This window comes from Etheostoma cragini, chromosome 14 (genome assembly GCF_013103735.1).
Source record: "Etheostoma cragini isolate CJK2018 chromosome 14, CSU_Ecrag_1.0, whole genome shotgun sequence".
NCBI classification, from domain to species: domain Eukaryota; kingdom Metazoa; phylum Chordata; class Actinopteri; order Perciformes; family Percidae; genus Etheostoma; species Etheostoma cragini.
Window position 1 is genome coordinate 7,184,445 of NC_048420.1, and position 22,787 is coordinate 7,207,231.

General features: G+C 40.9%; 1 protein-coding gene and 1 long non-coding RNA gene across 2 annotated transcripts in view; one reads left to right on the forward strand and one right to left on the reverse strand.

Annotated features, from left to right (window-relative positions):
- Positions 1 to 18,727, reverse strand: LOC117956787. The gene is made up of 3 exons (XR_004659366.1): positions 18,626 to 18,727; positions 8,221 to 8,226; positions 1 to 12 (listed from the first exon to the last, which is right to left on the reverse strand). It is a non-coding gene; the product is annotated as an uncharacterized LOC117956787 (long non-coding RNA).
- angpt2b (angiopoietin 2b) overlaps positions 15,156 to 22,787 on the forward strand; it is a 22,445-nt gene continuing 14,813 nt past the window's right edge. The window contains exons 1-3 of the mRNA XM_034892043.1: positions 15,156 to 16,178; positions 20,994 to 21,149; positions 22,382 to 22,503. Of these exons, the coding sequence (XP_034747934.1) occupies positions 15,861 to 16,178; positions 20,994 to 21,149; positions 22,382 to 22,503 (596 nt within the window). The 5' untranslated portion in view covers positions 15,156 to 15,860. The remainder of the gene's footprint in view (positions 16,179 to 20,993; positions 21,150 to 22,381; positions 22,504 to 22,787) is intronic.

Sequence of the window (22,787 nt, forward strand, 5' to 3'; positions counted from 1 at the left end):
TGATAAATGTTCCTTCAGACTTTCCCTCCTCTTTGTTCAATGACTTCAACCCCTAAAAGACACCAGTTAAACATATTCATCTATTGTGCAAAACCACTTCCAAAGCACCAGTCTTGAATTGCATTTACAGATTCAGCGAGTGTCAGATCTAGCTTCTCACCGAGCTTAGTACCTAAATTGAACCTGATGTAGTGCAGCGAGACCCAGCTGTGCGGTGAGAACTGGCCCAGAGTCACAAGCTGACAAAGCGATGACTGGTGCGGAGATTTAAAAACACACCGTTTAGCAGCCGCTGACCCCAGTCTGAGCCATAGGTGAGGTGTTCCTAAGCAACAAAGCATGGCAACACATCACACGTCAGACCGAAGAGCCAGAGCTGAGAAAGAGGGGAAAGAGGCAGCGGATTGTTAGTATTGCTTTAATCTGTTGACATAGGCTAACACATACAAATATTTGATTCTCTGATAGTCTTATGGTAGCTGGATACACTATTATAGTTGTAACCTCCACAAGTTTTCCCAGCTTTCCCTGAATTCACTAATTAATCAAACATTTTCTTCAGGCGACGAAATGCTGTTTTCAGCAAGCATAACTGTTGAAATATATTTGCCTGTGGAGGTGATCTGGCATGTTCTCTTAAAATCCTATTTGAGCTTTGAGTGAGATTTCCAAACTTGAAACATCATAAATTACCAACAGTAAATCCAAGTTATCATAATACTGCTGCAGATGTAAGGCGGAAACATGCAAATTATATTGAAACGAAACAATGTTTTCAGGCCTTTTACGGATTATATGTACACGTGTTTGAGCTGGTGCACTCTTATGTGGCAGCTGAAGGAGTAGTTCGGCATTTTGGGAAATAGGCTTCACTCACTTTAACGGCGAGAGTTAGCTATTGAGATATAGAGATTGCTACCACTCTCGTGTCTGTATGCTAAAGCTAGAGCCAGCAGACAATTAGCTTTATTTAAAGACTGAAAGCAGGGGACCACAGCTAGCTTGGATTTGGTAATACGGTGAAAAATTCCAACTTCCAGCTCCTTTAAGTTACCTCATTAACCTAATTAGAGGTGCTGGTAGGTGTTGCTGTTATTTTAGGACATAGCTAAGCTAGCTATTTTCTCCTGCTTCCAGTCTTTTTGCTAGGCTAAGATAACCTTGCTAGCTTTAGCTTCATATTTAGTGTGTAGCCACAATGTTGATCTTCCAACCTAAATTTTTGAATGTGTGTATTCCTACACTTGTTGGTTGTTATCTCACCTATTTTATGTTAGGTAAAGTTTGTCAAATGCCACTTCTATCTTCCACTATCAGTTTTCTTTCTTTTGAACAAGTTTCCTCTTCTTGTACGTCTACTTCAACTCAATACTGTCTCCTTCTGAAATGTGAAATACACTATAAGCCATTTCCTATTCCGCACAAATATGTACAGTCACTCTCTTGTGGAGAAGCCAAACTCAGTGTGCTAACCTTAACTCCCCTCTGCCCTGTTCAAGCATAACGGAAGACTAACACCCCACTGATTGCCGTCTGCTTTGCGTCTCTGTTTTCTACACCCAGCCAAGAACAAGAATAAGCTGGGGGTGTTTTAGAATTGCAGTACCCTCCTCCAGAAAAGAATGAGTGAAACATGTTGCATTAGTCTGCCAAGCGTGCAGCACAGAAACTGTCATTGCATTGATGGAATGCAAAATAAATGAGAATCCACAATGTAGTGCCGGTCTATATTGTCTCAAAAAGCACTGGACCCCAAATAAGCCAAGACAACCGAACAATGGTCAAATGGTCATTAACACTCCAGCCTTGTGCCCCCTGGGTGATCCAAAGGAATCACTTAAAAAGGACACAACAGGATTCAGTTACTGTCCCTATGACGATGAATGTGATGTTACTGTGGTGAAGTGGTGCCATGGCATAACAGGACGCAGGACAATGTCATGCAGGTTTGTTGTAATCAGTCCAATTTCCTGCAGTTAGGCCTTTAGGTGGTATTCACAGAAAAAGTTGACATGTTTTATGAGTTACATATTTCACGCACAATTGTATGTGATGGGCACAGTTTTCACAAGTGTGCATTACATTTGCCAATCCATTTCTCTGTCCCTTTCTCTTATACACAGATCACATAGCACGTAATAGTTTATATGAACATGTAAAACATTAAAATAAAAAATGTACTGTATGTACATGCATTCATGTATATATAAACAGAGACATTAGAAATCTAATAACTGCACTGATACCTTTTGTATACTAAAAAGTCTAAAATTGAAAAACAGGAATGAGAACAAGAGAAGCAAATTGAAGGCAAACCTTATTCCATTAGCTTATACAATTTCACATGCCAGACTATTTTATAGATTACTTAAAGCTGTACTAATCAAATTTTTTATATGAACAAAAGCCCAAGTATTTATGTGTAATGTGAAGGGTGCCGATGCAGTGACGTAACCCCAAAAAATATATCAACAGACCATGCAGCTCTCCTCAGCCCTCAGCCTTTTAGCTCATTGTTTTGGATCTAGGGCCCGAGACTTTACTGTTTTCTCACCGCCCTCATTTCCAGCTGTTTTCAGTGGGGGAAAAACTCTTTTAAACCCACTATACACTACCTTCCCAGCAACAAACACGTACAGCTAGTCCCTGCCTTAGAGATAATGAGATAGAAAATGCATATTTGCATATTCTGCGGAGGAGGAACAGAAATAAATAGAAACATGTCAAACCCAAACACATCCGGGAGAGACTTCTAAAACAGCTCTATCTGTTGTATAACCTGTACAATCCTGTCCACAGCAGTCAGAGATGGGCTGCTGTAAGTATGTTAGTATAGGTGTTTGTGTTTGTACATATTACCAAACTCAAACACACACTAAATCTAAATTAGATTTGAGATGGAAACTAGGCTCTATTTTTTTCCCATGCTTTATCTGTCTCACTACGTGCCTTTAGGATCATTTAGCAGCAAAATAGATGGTAAACGTAAGAGTCAATTTCTGCAAAGAGCTGGCTGAGCCTGTATGGCATGAGGCAAATTAGAGGACACACAGAACAGTTGCCAGGGAATAATACATTATTAGGGCCATATTAGGATCTATATGGCCTTGCTCAGGGCTCCCTTAACACATTTGCTATAATAAGGGATAACTCTTGAAACTCTATTCAGATAAACATTAAAGCTGCATTCCATATTTTTACATTTACTGTGGATCAAATGACTGTGTGTATTGTGAACCCACAGACAATTACCAACAGACTCTGCATTTCCTCTCAGCGTTTTAGCATCTTTGAGCTCATTGTTTTGGTTTTACGGCCTTAAATGTTAAACTGCCCTTCATTTACAGGCACTTTTAGTAAAAAGCCAGCTGTACACTTACTGCCCAGCAACAAACCGCAAACAGGCAAAGTTAGCTGGTGAACATATGGGAACATTTAGCTGCTTAAGAGCCAGGTATTTTATTTTTGAGGACATGCTTGAAAACAAGATGGTACATTTCAAAGGTTTACTCTTAATAAAAATTGTCCAACTACATTTTCCTCAGGAGTTGGTGGAGACTGAAACACAGCTAAAAGAAGAGTGAATATTGAAACTACATTTTTCAGGTGGCCAGAAACACAACAAGTGATTTCAAATGTTGCACTGGGTCTGCTAAATGTGGTAATAAGCAACTGTTTGGCAACACGTGAGCATGTATTTTATTAAGGTTATAAGAAAGTGTTGTTTTTACAGGTTATTATGCTGTGTGAACAGTATGGCATATAATAGATTATAACAAAATAATAAAAGTACAACATTAAATTACATATCTGCATGCAGTTATCTATGGGATTGATGGAAGCCGCGCTATCCACACAAGTCTTAAAGAAAGACTTCTGTGAACAAACAAAGCCAACAATAACTAATTAAGTAAACGTGCAAAACCACACACGGCAATATAATACCTTTTTTTTTTTCACGTTAAGTTTATATTTAGTTCTGGTTTTGTCTGCTGACACATCTGTCTGACACTAATAGGAAAATATCAAATAAATGGGACAAGCTACATGACAAGCCTGCCACTGGCCTGCCCTACAGTCTCCACTGGGCCAGAATAAGGACCGTAGATTCTGCTTTAGTCCTCTGAACCCGTTACAACTAATCTTGTGTGTTCAGTCCAACTTGTAAATTAGAAATGATTACTGCAATGTTTGATTTAAATAATACTGACAAATAGGGCCCAGTTGGAAACCATCAGGCCCAATAACAACATATTGGGTGTCTAACTTAAAAGCACCTACTCACACACACTTACAGACGCACCTGGTTAAACACACATTAACTCACCTTCCGACTTTAAGTGACCAACAGATCCAATTTTATTTCTAAGTAGAAAGAATTAAACATTCGATAAACAACACAACACAAGCACATTCGGGCTCTTGAGTAACACCAGATGCTCTTCGAACGGCTTAGTGTCAAGCGGTATTTACATTCCGACACTGAGCTCTACTGCAGGGTAGAGTAATCACAACAAACTGTGCAATGGATTATTTCAGGTGAGACATAACTACGTCTTTCTTCTTACTTCACACAGCCACACCATACTGTAAAGGAATAAGAAGAACAAGCGCGGGTGTTTAATTTCAAGAACAGGGTTTGATGTTTCTCTGTAGGTGCTCGGGGAGGAATACAGTGAGCCAGGATGAACATATGGCTTGTTGCATATCTTCTGTTTTCCAGGTTTCTATGAAACAGATCAGCTGTAACGATAAGAAAACCCCCACCTACGGCTTTGTGTCCTCTCATACCCCAACCAACTCCTTCCTTCTTTGGACTCTGTGAACTCTCTCCATTCTTACTTGTCTTCATTTGTGTTATCTCTGACCATTCCACCTTTTCTGTCTCCTGTCCAGCTTCATCCATCTCTTTATCTTCCACTCTTTCATTCCTTGTCATTCCTCCCTCTTCTCCCAATAGCATGCAACCTTCAGAGCTCACGCAGTTCAAATTTGTCACTGACATTTTGGTGAGAGTTGCCATACCTTTTTACTCTCATACCGCATGGTTGATTGAAACCCTCTGTGGCCAGTGATCCATATTGCTGACAACGTTTTACTTTATCGCTTTCATCTGATTTCAAAATTCCCATCACATAAAGACCCGGGTGGTCTGGCACGCAGGACACTGAATAGCGGACTGTGGTTTATGACATTCCTGTAATTTTTTTTAATTTAAACAGGCTGAGCTGCATAATAGATGTAACGTTAATCGAAATGTAATGTACATTTACAAAGTGTGAAAAGAAGCTGAAATGAAGGTAAAACTGAAACAAAAGGGTCAATAACCTTCTCCACTTAATTGCGAGGCAAATAACCGCAATGGGATGACACATACCTTTATTATTTTGACAATTACAAGGTCTACTATGAAGGCTGTTTGGAAGTAATAGCTCTTTGCAGAGGTAAAATCAATGACCCTGATCTTACAAAAGGACAACAGGCCAATGATCAAAATAGTTTTTTCATGATGCACGCTGTTATAAAGGTTCATGCAAATTAATATTCAATCAGTACTACTAAGCCACAAAAAGGTTGATAACATGTTTGATAGAGGGGCCAGGGCCAATTTCATGGCACAAGTCATTATAATGAACTTTGATGATATTTTCCACGTGTGTAGTTGTGTGTTTCCTGCCCAAGACTGCTTGCACTCGTAGAACATATTGTCCACACAGCAGTTCTCTCTCTCTTTTTTTGTTTTACCTTCTAGCAAATGCAAACAGACTCCTAAACAACCGGGAACCTAGAATTGAATTCAAAGGCAGAGCTGAAATTGCTGTTTTAGTTCATGCAAGTCTAAACAGGCCAACGCTGGGTTTTAATATTGTTTAGATCCCACCTAATGTCAAGGCCACTTTTTCCGGAGCTGCAAGGGACCATGCAGGTAGAGGGCTAAATGAGAAAAGAAACTAAAAACAAACGCATAGAAACATGCACGCAGCCATATTTTCTCGATCGGAGCAGCCGTGAGGAGGTCTCAGTATTGGAGGAATCTCAAGCCCTCGCTCATAACCATCACTCTGTCTAAAAGACTGCTCTCTCTCTCCCCACCGCTGCTGTTGCTCCTCCATTTTATACACACATTTTATCCCCCTCCATCTTACCTTTCTTGCCCTAGCTCTGTTCATCTCTTTAATTCCTTCGTTTACAACCACTTATCTGCAAACAGGGTTTTTTTCCCCATTTTCTTCACCATTTCTTTCCACCTTTCTCTCTCTCTCTCATCCATGTCTCCCCTCTCCCCCTTGATGAAACTGCTCCATGACAAAGCAAGCCCCGGTGTGATGGATAGCCTAATGGGAACGGATGAAGCATTAAAACCATAATTCACAGGGACATAATGTTCCGCAGAGTTCAGTGAGATCCAATCAAGATGGTCCTGTAAGTGTGTTTGTATCAGATTTTCTGTGTTTGTGCACACGTCCATGAATGGAGTTGGGCATGTACTACAAGTTTATTAGTGCGGGCGTAGATACAAAAATGTTTTCTTGAACAACTTTAAACTTTAAATTTTCTTCAGTTGCAGCTCTGACATTTCAGCAAAGCAATGTATGTGGGGAGAAATCCATAAATTCACATTGACACATGCTCTCAAACAAAACCCACACACCACTGTTTATCCATGAACTTGAGTCCTCAGAAAGGTTAATGAGCTCAAATCAGGGACCATGTTACCACCTCCAGAACCGGACGCTAGGGGCCTAAAGTTACGTGTGCAAGCCTACACAAATATACACATGTATTTCACTCACTCACACACACACACACACACACACACACACACACACAAACACACACACACACACACACACACACACACACACACACACACACACACACACACACACACACACACACACACACACACACAGGATGCCCTTGGGGTGAAGAAGTGCAAAGTGGAAAACTGCATCCAGGTGCTGATCCAGGAAGAGGAAGCTGACTACTGAGGGGTCAGAGGTCATACTGCATGTGGTCCACATGAAACCTAATGTAAGTACAGTCATGCAAAGTAGAATTCAGTGTGTAAGAGACGATTTACATGTTTCGCTGGTCCTCTATCAGACCCACACAGACATTAATAGCTCTTTCATTTTACAAAGCAGTAATCCAGGAAACCAGGATTCAGTGAAAGAAAACTAGTCTTGCATGGCCAGACCTTCCTCCATAGTCCTGTGGAGGAAGCTCTGGCTGGTCCACAAAGCATTCTGGGATAGGAGACAAATGTTCAAATGTGCTGGTTTATTGGCATTTCTTTAAACCAATCACAATGGTCTTTAACGGCGTCTCTGCAAAATAGCCTGAGGAAGGAACTTGTTTTGGTAGAACATGCTGGTTCAGAAGTTGTAAAACTGATACCTCTGAATAAATAGATAGTCTAGCTAGCTGATTGACCATAGATCTTAAGAGCAGTCAGCCATAGTACTCATAAATCGACCAGAGTTTAGAATGCCAACACAAAGAAAGAGGAAGATAATGGACATCTGGCCAAAAATGACATCACACGGATTGTCTGGCGGTACTGGAGCAAACAGATTAAAGCCTGCATAGCCGTAAGTCCATAATATTTCATTGGCTTGGAAGGTAGCACCGGATGGGCTATTGAGCACCAGGGCGGACTTCCTGATCCCCAACACCCAACAAAGGCGATGCAAGAACAGCTGCTTCCAATATACATTTCATCCATAAAATACTTTATATTACCTAATCTCACTGCACAACATGAAAGCTGCCTAATTATTCACCCTCACACACTGCAATTTGAAAATCACATATGAAGCGCATTATAGGTCTTTATAGTTGAATCATGTGTGGAGCCACTGAAAACCTCAGAGAGAGGAAAAATAATGGAAACAGACACATTGAAGAACAAAAGGTGACACAAACAATCATGTGTCATGATATTTCTGATGGCTAACAGTATAGCCTCTGTTGTTGTGACATCACCATTTATACCTAATTCATTGCAGTCATCACACCCTTAACAAGCATCACAACCAATTCTATTAACATTTTTCATAAGCCATTGTTGGGAAGGAAGCAACTGTGGTAAAAACACACCACATTAGTGTTCATCTGCCGATTTCTCTAATTAATTAGGCCCAGGCGTCAAACCGGTTCTTGTGGTGTTTTACAAGAGACAGCTTGCTATGAATAATGCTATTTGGGCTGTGTAACTGGCACCTCTCACATAGCAGACTGGATGTGTCACAGACTGATAGGAATAGCAATTTAAGTGGTGAAATTTAGAAAGGGAGAGCTGCAGGAGAGCGCGATGTCGGGATGTTTTTCATTCAAGAGAAGTGGATCCCAAGGGGAACGGATGAGAAAGGTCGATGGAAGACAGACGTGGATCTGGACCTGCTTTGCTTAATGTTTCTGTTTTTATGAGGGCTGCAGAGCGGTTGGCAGGCCTAAGCAAACACCGATCGCTACATTCACACAACTCTTTACCGGTCTACTTTAAACGTTCTGCTGAATGCTCGAGCATGACTGAGAAACCGTTACTTCCCAAGTGCTCATTTGTCAACGCCATTATTTTTCTGTCTGCACAAGGCTCAATCAACTCCCCACAAATTTATTTTTTATATTTTTAATTGCAGTAAAGTTGGGTTTTATGGTCAGTAATAGATGTATCTTGCCAGGGCAGGAATTCCCTCTTATGAATAGCCTGGTGGCTTTGATAGGCAGGTCAGGAGAGGTAAAACTATCCTGTATTGGGAAAGAGAGACCCCAACCGCTCTATTTGTTTAAGTCTCCATGGAAATGAATGCGTATCATTGTGAACACAATCAAAAGGGTCCACGAGGGAATCACTCTCCATGGCATTAGATTTACAATTCAGTCTCCAGCTCACAATGTGCAGCTTTGTTATATCTGGACCTGTCAGTTTGTGATTATGTCATACTCAAGAACCTTTGCCCAAGTGATTTGATCCACAAAGAGTTTGCTTAAGCTTCACTTCATGTATTTGCTGAACATGCTGAACTGACTATAGCAGGACTTCTCTCACTCTTTGGATAGTCAGCTGCGGTTCATTTAAGTTCATCTTATTTCCAGTTCAAATTTGCGGAGCTAAACTTTGTTTTCTCTTTAGAACAGCTCCCCTGGGCTTTCCGTTGCCAGGATGCCTTGTTCTCTCAGAAAAAGCAATATGGGAGGCAGTAAAGCTATGCTAACATCATCATCATTGTTATCATGATTATTATTAACCCACTGCAGACAATGACAGCCACGTTTCTCTCAATTACCAATCCAGACAAACAGATCTTAAACAGATGGTCATTTGCGGGTGACAGGCTGAGCAGATGAGAGTGGATGAGGATGTTAAATGTTTCGGGCGGGCCTTGAAAGGTAAACTTTTAAGGGAAATCTGGGGCAGTTCTGTTCTCTGTCTCAGTCTCTCTCTGGTGTGTCCGGCCTGCCCAGGAGGAAGGTTTAGATTGCTGTGTGGAGTGATGGGTCCCACTGCGAGAGGCTACCGATGGGTTCAGCAGAGTGAAAACTTTCAGCAAGATTGGCTTTTAAAAACAAAATAAAATACTGTTTATAACTTGCGGTTTTCTCCCCTTTTCTTAATCCTATTTAACAGAAAATGATTGCTCTCGTGTTTTTTCGTTTCTGTCACTTTCATAGCTCTTTTCTCAAGGGACAAGGTTGGGTGACAAGCAGTGCAGACAAGGAAGAAACCCAGTCGCTATACCCTGACCAGAGGGAGGGGAGGCTGAATGTCACCTTCAAATCCAGCAGGCGGATTGATTCAGGGCCTTCAGGGAGCAGTGGGAAATACCTCGGCCTGACAGGAGACACTAAACTAAACAACCAGTGTTCCCTTGAGAGAGCATTAACTGCGGCACACTATGAATTATGAGCCTCGGGCAATTTCTTTTTACATCATACTTTGTTTTATATGGCAGAAAAAGTGTTTATCTTTTAAATTTACATTTTAATAAACAAAGCACCTAACCTTATACAAGATATATTCCTTCCAATTTCTGGGACAAACCTAAAAAATAGTGCAGAACTCACATGAAGATATCACACATAATCATGTGAAGGATAATTTAGTGTTATATTTTGATGATCATTAGGTATGTATCAGTCACATTTGTTTACTAGTGTTTTTTTATTCACTTCAATATCTATGTTTCTAAGACTCAATTTTTAAGACTTGAATACACTGACCATGTACAGGCCCAAACACGACAAAAAGTGTACAGCCATGCTAATGGATCTGTCGGGCTGCACTTCAGGGCTTTGAGTTCAATGCTAACATTAGCATGCTAACACGTTCACAAAATAATACTGACATGCTGCTGTTTAGCCAGTAAAATGTAAACTATGTTCATCATCTTAATTTAGAGATAGCCTGCTAGTCTCGCATTGCCAGACCTTCATAGCATAGGTCCACATAACAATCCGGAATATGAGAAATACATGCTCTGGTTTATTGGCATTTCTTTTAACCAATCACAATGGTCTTGGGCTCCGCTAAGCGCCGGGCAGAGCAACAATGCTGCTGCAAAATAACCTCGGGAAGGAACTTGTTTTGGTCGAACGTGCACATTTAAAAGTTGTTTCTGTTGTGCAACAGAAAACTCAGACTGGACAGATAGTGTAGCTAGCTGTCAGGATTTACCCTGCAGAGATCTGAGGAGCAGTTAACCATAGTCCTCAGAAATCCACCGGAGTCTAGAATACCAACACAAAGAAAGCGGAAGGTGAGGGACATCAGGCAGAACCTCCAGTGGCGGCGACGGAACGATCCCAGGAACAAAACTTTGTCGATGTAGACTACCACTAAACACAAACTACAACTCAGGCTTGTGGGAATGTGGTTAGCTTTGCAGGTATTTGGTTACAAATTAAAACAATAAGAAAAATAGAAATGTTGACCTGATGAGAAGTTAAGGGTCAACAAAATTATTAGAAGTCATCCTAAAGGGGGGACATGGATGTTATGGCAATCCATACAATAGTTGTAAAACCTCATGAGGGTACAAGAGGAAGATAAAGTCACCAGAGTCAGTAGGATTCATCATCTGGGACTCATGAATGTATGTACCAAATTTGGTGTCAATCCATGTCGTACAGTAGAAGTTATATTTTAGTCTGGATCAAAGGGGTTTAGCATGGACTGGATATGGGAAATATGTGAAAAAGAGAAGAGAGCCTGTTTAAGTGTCTGTTCCATATGTATCAAACATCTTACAGTACATGCACGGATATATATCATGTAAGATACTATACGGAGTGTTTTAGAATGGGAAGTTGGCCAATTCACATACATTTGTTTAAATACTGGACACCAGCCAAGCTGCTCTCTGCACCCAGCAAAGACTACTTTTCACTTTCATTCATATCTAGTTGCGTAACTAAAAGCAGACTCTGTTTAATATTAAATATTTCCTCTCCTGTTGCGTTTGAACATTGGAAACAGTCCGATGATACATAGTACAAACAAAAGAGCTGAGGCAGTTTGACTGTTACAAGCCATCTCCATAAATACCCATATCGATACATTGCTCTCCAGCATGACTTGCTTAGACTGCCACTTAGTTTATTTCTGCTCGGTCCCAGCCTCTGCCAAAAAGACCTAATCCCATCTTCCCTTTCAGGCTGTCTTTATATGAAAAACTAAGTGCAATAAAATGTGAATATGCTATTTTTATTCTGCAAAAACAGGCCACAAGGGGAACAAGATTCAGAGGACTCCCTCTTGGTATTGCAGTCAGTGAGTTTGCATGATATCAATACTCTGTGCTCTATCCATCTTTCCTTTCACCCATGTTACACATAGAAATAGCAGCAAGTCTTTGTGCAAAAATCATAAATCATCTCAGCAGGAAAACTCTTATTTTTTCATTTATCTTGCATTGCTTGTATTAAAGTTTACAACTGCAGGACTGCACTGGACATAGAGTGACATCTGATTATTATCCATGGCGAGAACAGATACGATACGATTCCAACCTGCTGGGAACAGTGGTTGGAAGGCAGTTAATTTAATCCACATACAAGTCAATTTGACATCTGACAGACAAATGTCTAAAGAGAGACACTGCGTATAATAAAACAAAAACACTTGAGGCTGAAGTAAAACATTCTTCAACTGAAGGACATCACACACTAACGGCTCTGCTTGTGAAATCAGCACCATCCTCCATGCAATGTAGTTCATTTATTATTAGTGAAAATCAATCAATCGTGCTGTGTTTGCAAGGCGAGGGCTGTGAATACAGTGCATGCATTGATATGAATTGATGCATATAACTATGGATCCGAGTCACTGGCATGCTGAGTGATAAGGCCACACACTGGGCTCTAAAGCTGCTAGGTCATTAAGCATCCACACAACAGCGGCAATGTGGAATGCCTATCAGAGATAAGGGCTACGACTCTACAGTGCATGAAAAGAAAATGCAAGATTAAACTTTCATACTTTACACTTTTCTCCTAATGCAATAATAACATGGAAAAAGCAACAACAACAAAACTGAGAAAGAGAGAGAACATGTTGAATTTGAATGTCTAATATTGTTTTTTCCCCCTTTGGGAGTATTGATCACCGGAAGAAAACAAACAGCCTTCACGTCGGATATGTGAGAGAGTAACTTCCTCTTTTGTTACCTTTGGAGGGTTTTTAGTGTGCTTGTTTGAGTCATTGGCTCTCGATCACTGTCAAGGGACAGTATTGAAAAGAAGTAGGATGTATTGAATGGGAGTTTGGTGGCGTGCTGTGACTGCATCCATTCAGACTTTGATTAAGTAGACAATCTGTGTTGTAGTGTGGATTAAATCTTTTAGAGCACAGCAGGAGACGAGGCCTGGAGGGCATTTATGAAGCATCAGAAAATAATGTGATGACACCATATAATGGTTTAGATAGGTTGGTTCTAGATGGAGGAAATGGAAAGTCGTAACGAGGCAGGATCGGCTGACGGAGAACAGAGAGAAACAGATAAAACCTTGGATGCCAAGTTCTATTAGGCCAATGTCTACTTTTGATTGGTGAGAGCAATGTGATTTGGACCAGCGCCATTAATTGTTATGAAATTACGATCTTGATTCACCCTGATCAACAATTTTTTCCTTTATTAACTTTGTTATTTTTTGAATGACTTTGATTCTCATTTAATTTTACGAGTTAACCGCATCACAAACGCTACTACTTTCTTTGGGGAGTTTTGAACGTAGACTGTATAAAATAGGTTTTAAAGCGCTCCCACGGCCTGCAATGCTCTCCCTTCTCTTCATTGAGGCCTCTATGTTTACAGGCTTGTGGTGAGGCGCAATGTGCTTTAGGTGCAAAAAAAAATATCTACGTTTGGTACTGCCCTTTTGCTTTGTTAGGGTTCATTCGTGCAATAAACTTTACACTGTGTGAGAATTGAAAATGTAAGATCACTTCTAAGCTAAAACATCATGAGTTATATTTTTCCCCGAATCGTGCAGGCCTAAATGGTTCTAAAAAAACTTTAAAAAAACTACTGAACACCACTTACCATTGTATAGTTAATCCAGCTGGACTTGAGGCTCATCTCTTCTAACAGGCTGAACCATCAATCTGGACATCTACAACAGCAACCAGGTGTTGCAAATGATGAACAGAAATGAACGTTAAGTGGGAATTAGAGCTAGCATTAGCAAGCTAGGCTAGTCAACTTTCCGGGTGGACGTTAGTTAGCCCACTTTGCTATCTGGTTCCTTCCAAAGGCTGATTTTTTTAACAAAATGGTTTAACAGTCTACAGCCAACTATATATATAACTACTGTATACAGACTAAATAAAAAAGAGGAAATGTTTGGCAGGCTCCATTTAGCAGTGAACCACAACCCTCAGATGTCAATCTGAACTATGCCGTGGGAAACCCAGAGTCTTGTAGCTTAGAAGACTAACGTGTCCAACATTTTCTTCACTCAAAAAAAAAAAGAGTTACACAATAGCTGCAGTATCACTTCCTGATATTTCCATTTCCTTCCACAAAAAAGTCTAACTAAGTTAAAATACAGACTAAGAGGTGGACACAGACGAACCTGGCAAACCAGAGAAAACAGACAGTGTTAGTTCAGCCAACAACAAGAGGTGAAGACAGAGCAACAGAGGGTGCTGCTACACTGCTGCCGGTGTAAACAGACGTTTTTTTACCAGAATAAAACTCCAATACCAACAATTTGACACGCTCTCAGACTGAAAACAGAATTCAATATCTACTTTGGGAAAAACTGACATTGGCATGAAAGCAGCAAATATGTCAGATCATGTTACATCCTCTGGGAAAAAAACAGCAAAAACAGCAACAACCTCCTTCAACCTCCTGCCCCACTATTGTTTTACTTTTGTCATTTTTTTCTCCTTCAATGGGTCTCACCGTTGCTATTATATTTAAATGTTAAACTCCTTGCAAAACTATCTCATTTAAACATCGCATTTGTAATAACTTACTTGTAACAAGTGCATTTTCATTGTAGTATACTGTGTAGTATAGTAATGTAGTTGTATACTGTGGTATAGTTTGTATTGTTTATTGTACAGAATATTGTCAAGATTCACTTCCAAGCTTTTTCCAGAGCTGTCAACCATATCCTACAGCTCCTTCTGAACGATACAGTTGGAAGCTCTGGAAAAGGCTAGTCAGTGAACCTTAAGTTTAACCCTCAGGTTGTCCTCGGGTCAATTTTGACCAATTTTCTGTTTTTTCATCACAAAAAATGGGCCTTCAAAATAAGCTGAAAAAGGCAATATTAGAAATATCAAATAACTTTGGAAAAAACTTCCAAAAAGCACCCACAACATTGAAAAAGTGACAAAATGTCAGAAACTTTTTTTCATGGTTGACGGGAAGACAACACAAAGGTTAAAATATCTTATTAAAAACCATTTGTGGTCTTTTTGACTAACGTTCTGAATTATTATACTTTGATTATTTTACTTCTACTTTAAAAAACATTTTATAACAGTGTACTTAAAGTAATTATGGTCATGCCAATGAAGCAGGTATAGGAGATACAGAGTGGGGAAAAAAAGGAGTGGGAGGGGGCAACAAGTTGTCAAAGACAGTTTCTAGTTCTTGCTCTGGTGGTGAGCTGTGTGTATTTTTTTTCGCTTCCTCTTCTAACCCACAAACAGAAGTACCATCAGAGGGAGGGAGAGAGTGAAAAGGGGAAGGGTGGTTGAGTGATTATGTGCTAATGAGGTGCATGTGTTTGAGTGGAGAGGTACGCCACTCTCTCTTTCCTTTAAGAGCTTTACCACTTCAGCCAACATCCTGAAGCGGGCCACTCGGCTCTCTACCCCCTCCTCTCCCCTCTCCTCCGGACCTCCGCATGGACTCAAGCAGCTTGGAGAGAAGGCAGTGAGGACTGAGGAAGGCAACTTTTCAAAAGAGAGATAAATGGTGAGAGGGACATCTGCTGTTGGTTGCCTGGACTAAAGTGTTGGGAATCACAATAGGAGTCAATCCCCTTTTCCTGTCTGGGTTTTCTTTCTTCCTTCACGAGGACCAGCGGGAGCAATAATCGGGCTGAAGAATACTTCTGGATGCAACGGCAAAGACAAGGACCAGCCAAAAGAGCAGAAGAGAAAGTGTTAAAACAGAGACAGGAGCAGCAGGAGTTGGACTGAGAAGACAAGAGGAAGGTAGAGTCAAAGTCTTGAGGGACACTTTAACAAGTGACAGAACAGACAAATTATCTAAATATATATAGGCAGATGTAGAGGACCAAAAGGGACAAATCACCTGACTCACATCTCTTCTCTGCTAGGAGAAGCAACCTCCTTCTTCCCCTCCCACCCTCCCCTTTCCCTCTCCTCTGACATGGGCCGCCTGCTGGTCCTGACCCTTGCCTATCTGGCCTCCTGGCTGGCCACCGTGATCGGCTCGGAACGCCAACAGCACCACGTGCAACACGGCCCCTGCAGATACACCTTCATTCTTCCCGAGGTGGAGCACTGCCACCCCTTACAGGACTTCCAGGTCACCAACACCCTCCAGAGGGACTCGCCGCCCGAGGCAGAGCCTGATACAAGCCAATCCAAGACGAGTAAGGCCCAGAAGGAGAGGTCCTTCTGGCAGGAGAGGAAGCTGGAAAATCTAGAAAGTGCCATGGAGAATAACACCCAGTGGCTGCAAAAGGTAAGGGGTCTGAACTAATCTAACCTAACCATTCTTGCTCTAGCATGGGATGTCCATGGAGTGGATCTAATGACATCTGTCGACAAGCCTTCATGATTGATAAGTTCAGAGCTTAGCGTGGATTTTCTAGATGCTCGCTGTATGTATATTTGGCACTATGTCAACACCTGGCGTGTATTTAATACCACTGGGGTGCTAGACCTCCCGGTTGCATGTGATAGGAGAAAGACAATATGAAATAAGTTTGCTAATATCAGACAGTGCCAAATATGTCATACACAGTTAAACCTTTTAAATGAGTTTAGCCCCCCACAGGCAACAAGAAACTTCACTCTTAACTCCTGTTTATAAACCAAAGCCGGTTGAAAGCTTTGTGTACCAGACTCAGTTGACAAAATATAGTATAGCATGTTCCTCAGTGGAAAAAATGTAGTTTATCTGCTGGACACACATTTCAGCATGGCTGTTAGCCTATGCAGTTCCATTTATTTGGATTATGACTGACTAAAATGAAATGATGCGATTAAAAGAGGCTTCACAATTGTGTTTTCATCGCTAAAGGTCATCAGGGTGCTGAATCACCGATGGTCCATTGTCTAGGACAGACTGACTGACACGGCACCCCTCTCGACCCCTCTCTCTATTCTTGCATCACTCATAGAATATTTATGGCACACACTAATCCTCGGGCCGTTTATAAGGGTTTGGGTCGAGTGTTCAGATTGGCTGGCTGAGAGCAAACATGTTGATTATATTTCAGGATTGGAAAATGGGATATTATGAACGCTCTTCCAGTGCTTCTGTCACTCCCCACTCTCACTCATCATAAGATTGTCTAAGTTTCTCCTTCCTCCTCTTACCCCAGTCTCCATTTTCTTTTAACACTCCGCTCCTCTCTATCCATCTCCTTCACTTCTATCTGGACCGTTCTGCCCCTCTGGAATGAGGAATGTGTCCCATCTCACACCTTGACTTGTCCAACACCATATCTCAAGCTCTTTGAATCTTGCTGACTCTCTCGACACAGATCCGTGAACACACACACACACACACACACACACACACACACACACAATTCCCATGTGCGCACTTTGTTTGATGCTCAGTCTATGAACTGCAGACCAAGTTCCAGAGCAAGCATCCCATGAGGCCCCACTGCTTGTGTGTTTGAGACAGTGTGAGGAAGAGATAGTGCGTACACTATGTTATTAATGCATACAGTCTGCAAAGCATCACAAATAGCACTTATCTTGGGCACATTATGTGCAGCATGGAGTTTTAGCTCTTTCACTCCCTCTCCACCAGAGCTGTGATATGAGCGGCCATTAAGGAAATGCCGTTTAAATCCCCCACGTCTTCAGAAAAAGCTCTGCTGACACATATCTTGCTCAGTTGCCAAAAGTCCTCCACATAATGTCTGGAATGAACACAAAGATCCAAGCTTTCAACACATTACCCCCACCAGGCCATAGTGATGCTTAAATGATCGCACTGTAGGTGGAATTTCCTCATAAACACAGCACGACCCCAGAGACCCTCTTTTAGATATGCATAAGGTTATGCTGACCTTTGACCCGCAGATGGCAAAGCCTTTTCAGCACATTGTGGAGCTCATTAAGCCTACCTGCATAAGTTTGGGGAGAAATTGGTGACATGCATGCGGAGGAGCTTGAGGCAACTGTATGTCTGTTAAACTTTGTACGATTTCCCCCAAAGCTCCCCTGGGATATTATGACCTTTACTATGAGCCTTTAACTGAAACCCCTTGAAAACACACACACACACACACACACACACACACACACACACACACACACACACACACACACACACCAACACAAACTCTGGGGCACACACGCTAATCCTGCATGTTCCGCAGACAAATCTTCAAGTAGACAAGCGCAACAGCACTCTATCAATGTTGCACATTCCTTTGGTGATTCCAAGATGAAACTAGTGATTGTTTTCTTGTCATCTAACCCTCAGTGTAGCCCCTCCATCTAGTCATTCTGCTGCCCTGAGGGATTGGCAAAAGGGACGTGAGCGTGCTTCTGTTAGTGCTTTTAAGAGCCTGTGTGGATTATGCTAATGCAGATATATTGCCTATAGATAAAGGTGGCTAGACTACCCTTAGGTGACCCGATTTCCGGGCCCAGTAATATTTCATTTAGTAAGTATGTCGCCTACGTTATTCACACTATTCACTGGTCTCCATAGTCTTTTATTTCCCTAAACACATTCTCTTATTATGACCTTTGACATAAGAACATCTTAAGGAGTCAATTCATCCAAATCACCCAAAAAAATATTTTCTTACTCATCGTGCTATTTAGGCATAAGATCATTTTGGTTTCATCTGGCCAAGGTTTTGTGAGATATGCATCTAATATGACAGGGGGGAAACTTACTTTGTGGCACTTGCAGAATTGGAGACAGTACATTTAAACTAGAGTCTACATGCCATGCTAGCGGCTCTGTAAGACTGTACTTAGGCACAGCAGTGCATGAAGCTAAATGCTAATGTCCACATGCTAACATGTTTGCAACGACAATGCAGAGTTAGTGTTAGCATATAACATTAGCAAATCTAGAAAAGACTGGGGATCACTAAAACAATAGTATACATCTGGGAACCATGAATATCTGTACAAAGCATGGTTGCAATCCATCTAGTAGCTGTTGAGATATTTTTCTTGGATAAGTGAAAACATTGAACTGCTAAACTAGTTTAAATGTCAGGGATATTAACATTTGTTTCATGTTTTCTCTGGGGACCATAAATGTCTACACACAATTTTGTGGCAACACATCTACCATTTCTTTTTTAATGAAACTCTAGATTAAAATCTATCAGTAATATCTTGTCCTGGTTAGTCTGGATAACCCAGAGAACACTCCGTCAACCATTTTCATGGGGACATATTCTTCAACAGAAACTAGTTCCAATGACAACTATCCAGTGTGAGATCTGTGGATTACCCATGTGACAGGGAGATAGCTTGTGGAAGGAGATGTCACTTTTAATTGTTGTAAATGTCAGTATAAAATGCTGCGGGCACCAAAACCAAACTTTCATTCTTGTACATTGTATTGGGGCGGAGGCTGTTATCCAATTAAAACCATGATTGGACACCATGAGAAGTGAAACAATGTCTTCTTATCATTTTGGGGATTCTTTAGGCCAATAATACATTAAACTGTGGTGCAAAGTTGGGTTTGCATGGTGTTGCAATGACACAACAATCAAGTCTGCATTGCCATGGAAAAATATTCATTGCTGTTCTTCACAATCATTGCCATCCTGATTATTATTTTCCACAACACTGTGCATGTTTCCCCTCTCCTCTGTAATTGTAATGGAGAACAAATGTCTATTGGCTCGGCAATTAAGATGTGAAGTGATACAACTCCCGTGATTTTCTCCACACTGATCACTTCCTTGTAGGCACAATAAAATAGAATTATTCCTCCCAAATGTGATGTATCTGGCTGCATAGTGCAGCGTGTGTGTGACAGAGCAGCAATTAATGCAATTGGCAGTGGGAGATGGAGTGGATCAAGACCTCTGGATTGAGAAGGCTGTAATAGGAACACTTTGGACAGGCGGCTGATAGCAGCTTCAATACATGAGGCTGATTATGATGCAGGGATCTTTGGTTCTTCGTTTAGAGTTGGCTTTGATCCGCTTGGTAATCTCTTCATAACCTTCGTTATGAGGGGATTATTTCTGCTGTCTCAGTTGTGCTTAAGAAGCAAACTGTGAGAGACGGATTTACAGAGCAAGAGGGAGGAAGTGGGAGAGTTTGAAAGAAAGAGGGAGTGAGACGGATCAAGAGGAAGTGAGAGACAATGACAGAAAGATTACTAGCAGGCAAACAATTTAATTGCAGATTCATCTCTAGTTGCCCACTTGGACCAGTATTTTTATACTGCATAAAAGATAGAAAAGCCCTCTCCTGTGGCAATGTATTATCATAATCCCATTCTCTCTGAGATGGCCATTTGTATTGAAATAAAAACAAACAATCGTTGTCTCATTTCAATTCTCTTTGATTTCTGTGAATAGCCAATCATGAGCTAGATACTTTGGAATGTTTTCTCCTTAGAGATTCATTTCCCAGTCATGTGGTCTAATGAGTAAAGTCTGATCTTTTCTCGCCACAAAAGTCATAAATATTAATGTTCTACGGTTTGATATTCTAATTTTCTTTATTGCGAGGCACAGGCCATTGCCCGTTAAACGTCAAACTAAATTCCATCACTCATGGCAGGGAAAGCCGAATTTGTCTTGCAGATGCCGTCTGGCTCAAACCGAAAACATTAATAAGAAAAGCTATTTCTTGAAGCAAGATGGATGCCATGCTATTTTTACTCCTTCTGCAACACATGATGCTTCTGTCTCTGACATGTGATTGATTACAGAGTGGGCAACTATGCCTGAAGTCCTGCACACAAATTTCATGATGTCTGCCTCTTGGTGTATATCACTACTGTTCTTTTTTAAATCGTAGTGAAACACCTATGCATTGAATACTTGTGTTGCTAGTGTTAGTATTTGCCTGAGGTACTGTAGACCTGCAGGTGGATAGATATAGTATGTGACGAGACACTGAAAGTGCCCTAGATGTACTAGGTTCCATGACTCCATCACAGTACCTAAAAAGACATGGAGAAAAACACAGATCACCAAAGGTTGCAACTTTCAGAGTGCATCAAACTATCAGTTAACATATTAACTCATAAAAAAAGATTATCACCAGATTGAAACTAGGGAATATGGATAATTTTCTCAAAGTCTGTTTGTTCTCCGTACAGCTGGAGCACTTCATCCAGGAGAATGTGCGTTCTGGGATGGAGGAAATGAAAAGAACTGCGGTACACACCCAGACAGCTGCCATGCTGGAAATGGGAACCAACCTCCTCAGCCAATCAGCGGAGCAGACTCGCAAACTGACAGACGTTGAGACCCAGGTGAGCCCATCAGGAAGCATTTGAGTGAGCCTGAGATAACTTGTTTGCAGCCAATCCAAATTAACTGTGGTCACAGTCATGCAAAAACAACTGATGTCACTTGCCGAACACTTGGCAAATAGCTAATTAAATGTAAATCAGATGTAACCCACTGAGAAGCCATGCCCAAAGGTGGCGGCAACCGCTTTAAAACAGCTGGTATTTGCTTCTACAGGCTTTGATTGACACAATGAGTTGAGCTCGCCGTATGACAACAAGCCAATTAAAACATAAAGCTCAGTAGCACAACACAGATGTGTCTTCAATCATGCCATAGAGCTGTTATTACAGATTGGGCTGTTTTGGTCCTCATGCTTTCTTTTCCTCTTATCAAAGTTAATATGAAAAAGCAACCTGTACAAATATTTGAGCTGCTTTGTTCAAGTTTTTGTTTCATCTGCAACTTCAAAACATGTCACAGGTGCATGTGAGATAATTCTTGCTCAAGTTTTCATTTCAAGATCAAATAATAAGCATTGTGAGCCTTGTGATGTGCTGTTTATGTCCAAGGGGGCTTTTTAAGAATTCAGCTGGTGGGAAGCCCTTTTTTCCCCCACCAATCTTTTAATTAGCTCCTCTCATCAAGGGTGGCAAAATTCAGTTTTTCAAGGTGGAAAGTTTCAATGGGAATAAACAAGAATTAATGGGAATTAACAGGAATAAGACGGAAATATAGGGGTTATTTTGCTGAGGATGTATTTACCATGTTGATAGAAACAAACATTTTATCATATAATGAGCTGACACAATCCATTGGTTTGCTAAATAAATACATTAGTTTGTCAAAAACATACTTTGTAAAATTTACCATGTGGTAAGTTTAGTTGCTAGCAAGTAAACTAATGGAGAAAGGTACTTTGAACATTTGATCTGACAATGTTGGCTGTGTGCCAACAGGGCTTAAAGTGAGAAACTAATTTAAAAAAAATGAACACATTTAGTACAATAGATTAGTCCTCAGTTATCATGCTAAATATAACTTTATCCCACATGACAACAGCTATTTAGCAAAAACTAACAATTCAATTAATTGGTTTAACTTTTTGCCATTGCACAATAATTCTATTGAAATTGCGCAAAACATTTGAATTTCCCAAAATTGTCTAAGCCACGCATTTGCAACCCTACTTCCATCTATTCTTTATCACTGCACAGGCTGTTTTATTTATTCTTCTGTTTTTATCCATCTATAGGTGTTAAACCAGACGAGTCGCCTGGAGATCCAGCTGCTCGAGTACACACTCTTCACTAACCGCCTGGAGAAACATATTCTCCTGCAGACTCAGGAGATCTCACGCCTCAGCGATAAAAACAGGTAAGCAAACTCACCCTTCAAAAGCTTATCAGGCAAGGGCATTTTTAGGCACTGCAGGACTTTCAGGGTGGGTTTGCCGTCAGGTTTTTTCACTGTGTATGGGCACTTCATTTTCAGATCCACTGTTACGTTAAGTGGTAAATCATTAATTCTCTTATTTCATCTCAAGGTCATGTAATGTAGTGGTTTCTGCGGGTACTATTGCTTTTTACATCCCCCGATAATCACCAAGGAAATTATTCAAGAACTGTGCTTACAACAATGTCATGTTTTTTCTTGGATTT